Here is a 9,596-nt window from a genome sequence, read left to right as displayed (position 1 = left end):
GCCTTTGCGGCCACCTCCGCAATCGTGCCACCGCAAATTCTGATGCTCTCCGCAATTTGCAACACATTGTATTATCCTTCTGCCCTCTCCCCATTTTAGTTCAATTTTTTTTTATGTGCTTAATTGGATATTAATTAGAATGGAAAGTTTCTAGGTTTTATGTTGTTGTTGATAATCTGCATTTTTCATATTGCCAAACCCTCTCTCTGGTGTTAATTACTTTCTTTATAGTTCTACAGTTTCCTTTGAATTTTTCATGAAAACCAGTATTAGATTCTAAACCAATTTTATCACATTCATCTTAGAAATGGGATTTGGAAAATGTCTGCATAAGTACATGTTATGCATATATGCTGATATACCATCGAGTCTCGTATTTACGACCGTCTTCTTCTTTCATCAGGGTCTCATTTCAACTTCCATCTTATGGATACCCTCTTACACATACTTATGAATGTCTCTAAGGCTCTCAAGCATAAAAAGTAGCCATATATTGTCTATTTGAAATGCCTTCAGGCTCAAGTGCACAGTCAGCCAAAGCTGGCTTTGATATGAATCAGAATGAAGTCTCGTGTAGTGAGAGCGGTGAGAGGAATTTGAAACCTGTGGAAGATAAGGAAGAGGATGAGGAGGGGGAAGAAGATGAAGATGCAGATTTTAATCCTTTTCTTAAGGGTGCCTCGTCACACGAAGCATCTTCTAGTTTGAGCTCTGAAGTTGATGGCTTGGATGGTAATGTTGTCAATAGTGCGAGTGCGGAGTTGTCGAAGGAGAAAAATTGCGCTACTGTAGATTATGAGCACGGTGAGGAGGAAATTGTTTTACAATCACCAGGTATGATCTCTCAATCAGAGACTAATCAAGAGAAGGAGATTGGCCTGACTAGTGCCGTTGATGGTAATGGTTTTAGGAGAGGAGAATTAGACAAAGCAACGAAATCCCGGAGCCCAGTTATAGACATAGATAGTGATGATGCTATCTGTAAGCGCACCAGAGCTCGTTATTCACTGGCAAGTTTTACTCTTGATGAACTTGAGACCTTTCTTCAAGAAACTGACGATGATGATGATCTTCAGAACGCTGATGATGAAGAAGAGTATAAAAAATTTCTAGCAGCTGTATTACAGGATGGAGATGGTGATGGTCTTTCAACTCATGGAAATGAAAATCCTGATGATGAAGATGAGGATAATGATGCAGACTTTGAGATAGAGCTTGAAGAGTTACTGGAGAGTGATGGCGATGATAATGCAGTGGTAAAAACCCAAAAAGAGTATGATGGGGCTGGAAGACGGCCAGAGACTAGGCAAAATAAGCGCCGAAAGGTCTCTGCCCAAAGTGAGAGGAAAACATTAGGACAGTTCAATAGGCCACTGCGCCCCATCTTACCTAATTGGCAAAATGAACCCCCAGCTTCAGGGAAAGATTTGATGCCTGAAGCTAATCTGAGCTTTCAATCTTCTGCTTCTGGAAATGCTCCTGTCAATGGGTTTACTCCCCCACAGATTGGCCAATTGCACAGTTTGATACATGAGCATGTGCAACTTCTTATTCAGGTATTTTCTCTGTCGGTTCTTGATCCTTCCCAGAAACATACTGCTTCTCAAGTTCAAACTTTGCTGTTTGAGATGCTTCACAAACGCGATGAAGTATTAGCTTCGAAGAGAATGCCATATCCCACTGTCTGCTTTACTCCATCTTTTGCTTGTACATCTGCGTCCAATGGAATCTCCAAATCTGTCCCAGGCCAATTGACCAAAGCATCTGCTTCTACACAAGATGTACAAAGTGTGTGCTTTTCTCAATCGAATCAGAGCTCCTCTGAAGATTTGAACAGGCAAAGAAGTTGTTTTCAAGATCCTGAGAGTTCTTTGCGGGTTCCTTCTGTACATTCTGTTTTAGATGTTTCTCCTCTTAATTTTGTAAGAAGATATGTAGACGGCATTTATTCTGGTAGGTCATATTAAAGATTTTAGGGTTTCTTCATGCTTTTACATTCTATAGTGGTTCACGAGCATGACTTTTGCATACTGAAGCATTGGTTTGAAATTCATTTTACAGCTTCCCAAGAGTTTCGAAAGCGATATATTGAATCTGGTTGTGAGTTTAGCTTTGAAAAGGAACCTCTCTTTCCTTTTTCTTCATCATTTACTGAAGCTAGCACCGGAGTTTCCAGTGGAACCATCCCTGGAGCAGTAAGGGCAGTCTCAACTTCGCCTGGTCAACAACAGCCTAAGAAAACATTGGCTGCCATGCTTGTTGAGAGTACCAAGCAGTCAAGTGCTTTAGTACCGAAGGAAGTGGCTAAGTTAACTCAAAAGTTTTTTTTGGACTTGTTCAATCCAGAATTATTCCCACATAAGCCTCCCCCACCAGCCGTTGTAAACAGGATACTTTTCACGGATTCAGAGGATGAGTAAGTTGCATATTCCTCCTCTTTCAGCTAACCAACTATATTAAATGATTTACTATGAAAATGCTTGATCCTTTTTTTTTATGTGCCATTAATATTATCATTCATTACATATGTCCATGTTTACATTTGGGTATCTGTGTAGGTATATAAGTAACCTGGAGGTCTAAAGTTTAAGCGAAAACTTTAGAAGAACTATCTATAGCCTAGACAGGTTTAAATTTTTTTGACATACAGAATGCTTCTTATATCTGCAAGTGTCCATGGCAGGTGTAATATTGTACAGAATCTATAGGTTGTCTTCTTACCCTAATAGTAATATCCCTGTAACGCAATCTGAGTTTGACCAATAATATCTCTTCTTAGTACAAGAGTTGGAGCCTGGAGGTAAAATGCCTCAGAATAAAATCTTTGAATTTCTATTTAAAACTTCCCTAAGGTCAATGTTTTTGCAACAGACCATGCCTGTTATTTCTGTAAGTGGCCATGACTCTTGGATGTAACTGCTATGGTTTGAATTTAAATAATATAGGAGTGGTTATAAATAGGAGTTGTATCTTCTGTTAGGATTATTCAGAAGTTGTGTGTTATGGTGGGAGAGGTCTGGACTCTTGAATTCCAGAACTAGGAGAGGCTGGCTCTCGAAAACCAGCGCTTGTATAATTATTCTATAATATAATTCTCTGTTCCTATCAATTATCTGGAGCTTATACCTTTTTCTGATTCATCACGTTTCTTGGATATCGAGTCCCTGTTCTCATCATAGTTGCCTTTGGTAGTCTGTATTTTTTGAGTTTATTACTACTTTTATTTTCATTGCTGATGACAAATAGAGTTCACATCTCGTCCTTTTGATTTTATTGCAGATTACTAGCCTTAGGGATACTGGAATATAATACAGATTGGAAAGCAATTCAACAACGTTTTCTTCCCTGCAAGTCTAAACATCAGGTGACTACAATTCCCAACTAAATTTTTTAAGTACCTTTTTTTTGGGTAATTTGATTGTTAAAGCAGCTTCATTTTATTTTTGTTACTATGTTTGTGATAAAGTGGATGGAGGGTCTTTTTTGGCGTAGAAATGTGACATGTCTGTTAAGTTTCTTGTGTGCTTTTCTTCCTTGAGAGTTGAGATATTTTCACAAATTTGTTAGCATTATCATTATCTTTTAATATAAAGTGATCAACATATGCTTGACTCAGTTTTTATTTTTGTTATGATACAACATATAACGTAATAATTAATAAATGTTTTGAAAATCAAATTGGTTATTGGACCAGTGAAAGCACTTGGTTACTGAAATGTAATGATTAGTTGAACAATTTAGCTCAGCAATTTCATATTTTCTTTACGATGGCCAAGTTTTGTCGCTTGTCTAATATGATACAGAATGGTCTGGTTACAGATTTTTGTCAGGCAGAAAAATCGGTCCTCTGCAAAAGCATTAGAGAATCCAATTAAGGTAATCTATATACTTAATCCTATATAATGAAATGTCATTAATATATCTTTTATTTTGTGTTTATTGCTGATAGATTAAAATTTAGAAATTGAAGTATATAAGAATATTGTTTGTGGTTGTTGTACCTCTCTTCTCTCTTACCCTTTGGTTATGGACATATGAATTAAAAAGTGGTGCTAAATCTGCTAATTCTTTATAAGTTTTATCCTACTTTTATTTATTTATTTACTACTGTTTTTTAAAATTTTGTACTGCTTCTAAATTACGTGTCAATTCTCTTTCCTTTTGTTTGAATTATAAATTCAAGTCAGAAAATGTAATATGTAACCTCCTAAGGATAGGATATTGAATTTTTTAAGACAAAAATAGACAATGATGGTGAGAAACTTCTTTCTATAGTTGTACAGATATAATGCATGAGGCAGCCAATGGGGGTTAGCTCACCTGGTTGATATTTGTGTTGTGGCAATTGAATGACTTGGGTTCAAATTTGATAAGAAACTTGAGAGAACCATGCCACAAAAGCTAGCCATTGTAGTTGGAGAGCCCAAAGCCTAATAAATCCCACGTTAGAATCCCACGCTTCCAATATGGGACTCAAGTCCCATACCTTGCAATTGGATCCTAAAGTCTCACGACAGTCCACGTCCCAGACGTCCACGCGGGCCGGCTGTGCACTAGTCCCTTTGACAGTTTGACTAGTCACTGGCGAACACTGCAATGGTAGTGGCGTGAGTAAGGATCTGATACCAACTCATATGAACATTGGGAGATCCATATCGCAAAAGCTATCCGTTGTAGTTTGAGAGCGCAAGGCCTTATAAACCCCACACTAGAAGCCCATACTTCTGTGAGACCTAAGTTTTATACATTGCAAGTGGATCCTGACAAAATCTAAGAATTTCCTTCAGGTACACAAGTTGTGATTCCACCATAAATCTTCACTAATGTTGGTTGTTTACCTTAAACTTTTATTGTCAAAGGAAAAATGCATGAGGCATAGTCAGTCTGATATTACCAATGTCAAAGATCCAAAAACAACTTGCCTAAAAAATAAAAATTTATGGCTAAGTACTTCAAACATGAATCACTCAAATGTCGTAACATGTATATATGGTCATTGTGAAAAGCCAATTATGATGGACGTGAATCTTACCTATCTGATTTGTGGTTGGCAAAGCATGAAATGGAAGTCAAATTGTCTGAGTATTTGAAGTTTGAATGTTCATGGTAACGATATATGATTTATCATTCAAAGTCTCAGATATCAACCATTATCCAGATAAGACCTCATGTACTCAAAGTTTACAAGTCTAAATTGAAAAGTAATAAGATTCAAGTCATATAGTTTTCTCCTCTTAGGTTTTTTTTAACAGTGTAGAAAAATTGAAATAAAAAGTTTAATATAATATTGAAGTCCTTACGCTAGGCTGATTTCTCTATACAGGCAGTTCGGAGAATGAAAACCTCCCCATTGACTGCAGAGGAGATAGCATGCATTCAAGAGGTAATTTATTGAACAGTTTCTTGAATTTGAAAGTTTTCTGATAATGACTTGCTGATGTATGGCAAAAAATATACAGGGACTTAAACACTATAAATTTGATTGGATGTCAGTATGGCAATTTATTGTTCCATACAGAGATCCAGCCTTGCTTCCACGCCAGTGGCGTGTTGCTTTTGGGACTCAAAAGTCATACAAGGTAGACGCATCAAAAAAAGATAAGCGAAGATCATATGAATCAGAAAGAAGAAAGTTGAAGGCTGCCAGATCAGAAAGTCGGCCAGCTATATCTGATAAAGAGGTTTGTGATTGTCTGAAATCTCAGTAGCCTAGCCTGTGTTCAAATTTATCTATCAGGTCTTTCCTGCATATTAGATATTATTGTGGTCATTTAAAGTGTTGTTTTTGTTAACTGTCTGAATGGCTTATGACGAGTAACATACAGAAGCTCAATATACCGTTTAGTTAACCTTCATGCAATTTTATCTCATATAAATGCATTTCAGAAATTGATGTTGGCGTGCTTGTAAATATGTTTCAGACATTTCTTATTTGTGTTGTGACACACATGTACAAAACAACCTCTCAAGTCTCACCTCTATGCTGGATTTATCAATCAATGTAGTGTGGATAAATGGGCCTATGGCTTAGTTTGACCACTTAGCTTATCTGGGCTTTCATAAACTTGTTGAAGATTTGAATTCACAGATTTTGGATTTACTTTCATAGGCTTGTTTGGAATTTATTGCAGGATTGTGAGGCTGAAATTATGGGTTCTGAGAATTGCATGGATTATTCAGATGTTCCATATGTCCACCAGGCATTTTTAGCAGATTGGAGACCAGATACATCTGCTGGTACTTATTCTGAACACATTTCCTCTACATCTGGAGAAGGAAACCTTGCTCGTGATGCTGTTTCCCGAGAAAATATTCAATTTTACAGAGCTATTAATGATTATGGTTTAAGTGGAAAAGTTCAACATCAGAATTATCAACATGCATTTCCATTTACACCCAAGTTTCCCCAGCTTTTTCACACTACATCTGAGAGGAGTGGCACAAAAGGTGCTCCTTGTGCCGATAATCCTAAAAACTCTGTTTTTACCTCTAGCACCAATTACTATTATCGGCCCTATCGGTCTCGAAAGGTAAACAATGCTCACCTTGTGAAATTAGCTCCAGACTTGCCCCCTGTAAATCTCCCTCCATCTGTTCGTGTAGTTTCGCAGACTGCTTTTAAAGGATTTCAGTGTGGAACATCTAAGATGTATCCTCCTGGAGGTAGTGTCACTGGTTGTAGAAAAGATAACATTGCTTCTCAAATTCCTCATGGTGAGAAATATGGAACCGTTCATCCAGTTGAAGGTGCAGGACCTGTGCTGAATGGCAGTGTCTCAGGTTCTCTAGTAGAAAGGTCTGGAACTGCTGAAGGTAGATCTACTGTAGCAGAAAAGAGCACTTGTTCTGAACTCCAAATGCATCCTCTCTTGTTCCAGGCCACTAATGAGGGCAACATCCCTTATTATCCATTGAAATTTAGTTCTGGCACTTCTAGTTCCTTCAGCTTTTTTTCAGGAAGCCAACCACAATTGAATCTCAGTCTCTTCCATAGTTCACAGAAACAAAGCTCCATTGATTGTGCTAGTAAGTCCTTGAGGTCAAAGAATTCCACGTTACGGTCAGCAGGCATTGATTTTCACCCACTGTTGCAGAAATTTAATGATACACAGTCACAAGCCTGTTCTGATGATATTCAGGCTGAATCACTAGTTAATAGTGGTGTGCTAGCTACAGCCAATAGATCTTCTGGCCTTAATGACAAATCCAATGAACTTGACTTGGATATTCATCTAAGTTCTGTATCTAGAAATGGGAAATCTGTGAAAAGTAAACAGCTAGAGGTTCAAGATCCAATAGGGTCGAAGAAAACTGCATCAACTTGTGGAACAGCAATGAAATGTCAAGAGAATAGTGTTCCGTGTCGTCAGCAGGGTGTTGAGAATCCTCCAGCTAGCTGTTGCGAGCTTACTTCAAGCGCCCCTTTGGTTGTTCCTGATGATAACATCACCAGATATGACGTAGATGACGTAGGTGATCAGTCTCATCCTGGGATAGTGATGGAGCAAGAAGAGCTAAGTGATTCTGAGGAAGATATTGAAGAACATGTAGAGTTTGAGTGTGAGGAGATGGCCGATTCTGAGGGAGAGGATGGTTCAGGCAGCGAAAACACTCTCAAGGTTCAAAATAAGGTATTTAGTTTATCTTTTCAGTTAGCTTGTAGTTTGTGGAATTACAAATTCAATTCTGAGGAGAAGTACATTTTGCAAATTTCAGTAATGCGGAGAAATAACATAATTCTTCTCTGATATAATTTTATTTTTTCACTTCAGTCTTCCAAAATGAAATAGAAACTGAATAATTTTTTTTGAACTACCAGGGATTAATTTTTAGTATGAGCTTTCAACTTTTCATCAGATATTTTACAATATAGTCCATACGACCATACTACTGAATGTGAAGCTTTGCTGTAGAGTTAAACTATTTAACATAAGAGGAGTGCTAGCAATACTCTCTTTAATTGATTGAAATTCATGTGAGTCTTATAATTTTAGTGGACTCCACGTGATCAATGAGAGAGTGTTGCAAGCGTTTTTCTTAACATAGAAGTTCACTTTGTTTTATATATCCATGTCCTTCCAAGTTTAACTCTGTTGTTTGTTTGCCAATTGCCACATGGTAATTAATTATCTCAGTCAATCAGTGGCAACATGGTGATCCTTATCTTAAGCAGGCAAATTTGAGATTCATTTTTTATCCTTATCAGGCTCTCAGCTCTTCTGGCCGAGCCAAGTACTAAACTTGAAGGGCTAGAGCACATATACACCAAGGAAACTTCTATGGTTGTTTGACTTTTATCTAATTACTTTGGTTGGTTAAAACCTTCTTGTGCTCGGTAGTGGTTGATCATTTTCTTTGCTTTATAGTCCTGTATTATGCTAATATTAAGCACCCAATGATTCTTCAACGATGCTAATTCATATTGTCAGCTATTTTCTTAACTTCTTTTTTCTTCCCTTATAACCTTTTTTTTAACTTGTTATCAGGAGGTCCCAAGGGACAATCCTGGCACTCAAGTTGATGATAGTCTTCTTACAAATATTGCTACGCTAGATATGGGTCTGACTAGAGAGGTAAAGGATGGGAAAAATAAGAATTCATGGTTAAGTTTAGACTCAAGTTCAACAGATAATTTTGACCTCCCCAAGGCCGTGCTTCAGCGGGGTACAGATACGATTGGTGAAGAAGATCCTGCTTCCAGAAACTCCACAATTGGTAAAGCAGTCACAGAGGCAAGACATCCCATGCACATAGCACAACAGCGAAGCGCAGGTCCTCAAGCGAGTGTTGAAAAATCAAGCCATGATGGTAACCGTGAAGATGGTTGATTGATGTGTTACAGTAAAGTAAATGCAAATAGGATCGACTACTGTTGATAGAGGCTGTAATTAGAAAGGCGGTTGATTGATATACCATGCCACAATCTGAACTAACTGAACTTGTTTTTTTGTTGATCATGATAGTAGCTTAGGCACTACAGTGAAAATTTTGTACTATCACTGGCACGGGTTCAAGCCATCCTGTAAATATGTGCTCATTGGCAAGTGTTCAAGGGCTCATGATCACTGGAAATCTTGTACAAATCTTTTCTATTCTCTTTAGTTCATGGTGGAGCTTTTGAATTGTATAGAACTAAATTATTCACTATCCCAACAAGTAATACACAAAATAGAAGGCAAGAACTTATGGACAAGTCACCCATTGGATCTGCTTGCACTGCTTTTTTGGGTACTATTTTTGTTGAAAGTAATATTACTCATTGCTGTTTATATTCTCAGCAAGTTCATTTGAAACGGTTCTGAATCTGAAATCATCTGCAGTCATAATCGCAACAAGGCATATAGTTAGTATAAATTCTAAAATCTATGTAAATCACAATGTAGTCTAGGCATGTTTTAGGAGCAATTCTCACCTTCACATGAACAAGAAAGAAAAATGCTGGTTTTAGCATCTTCCTGGATTCTAACAACATTTACAAAGTAATTTTACATTTGACATGGACTAGGAAACAATGATAGTAACACAAACAATCTTAACTAAAGTGAAATGTTAGTGTCAGAGAGATGAACTGAGTTAATTGCAGAAGGAATCACTTT

General features: G+C 37.4%; 1 protein-coding gene across 1 annotated transcript; it reads left to right on the top strand.

Annotated features, from left to right (window-relative positions):
* The first annotated feature begins 412 nt into the window (after positions 1–412).
* Positions 413–9,193, top strand: LOC130721929 (uncharacterized). The gene is made up of 8 exons (XM_057572515.1): positions 413–1,953; positions 2,062–2,416; positions 3,280–3,364; positions 3,820–3,876; positions 5,324–5,383; positions 5,460–5,681; positions 6,132–7,631; positions 8,487–9,193. The coding sequence occupies exons 1-8, from the start codon at positions 507–509 to the stop codon at positions 8,826–8,828; spliced, it is 4,068 nt and encodes a 1,355-aa protein (XP_057428498.1). The 5' UTR covers positions 413–506; the 3' UTR covers positions 8,829–9,193.
* The last annotated feature ends 403 nt before the right edge of the window (positions 9,194–9,596 follow it).

This window comes from Lotus japonicus, chromosome 6 (assembly GCF_012489685.1).
Source record: "Lotus japonicus ecotype B-129 chromosome 6, LjGifu_v1.2".
NCBI lineage: Eukaryota > Viridiplantae > Streptophyta > Magnoliopsida > Fabales > Fabaceae > Lotus > Lotus japonicus.
Note: the sequence above shows the minus strand (reverse complement) of the source record. Positions and strands in the feature narration are given on the sequence as shown.

Coding starts and splice junctions, on each gene's coding strand:
- LOC130721929 (XM_057572515.1), top strand. CDS start 507: ATGCCTTCAGGCTCAAGTGCACAGTCAGCCAAAGCTGGCTTTGATATG. Junction 2,417..3,279: donor TTCACGGATTCAGAGGATGA/GTAAGTTGCATA, acceptor ATTTTATTGCAG/ATTACTAGCCTTAGGGATAC. Junction 3,877..5,323: donor CATTAGAGAATCCAATTAAG/GTAATCTATATA, acceptor TTCTCTATACAG/GCAGTTCGGAGAATGAAAAC.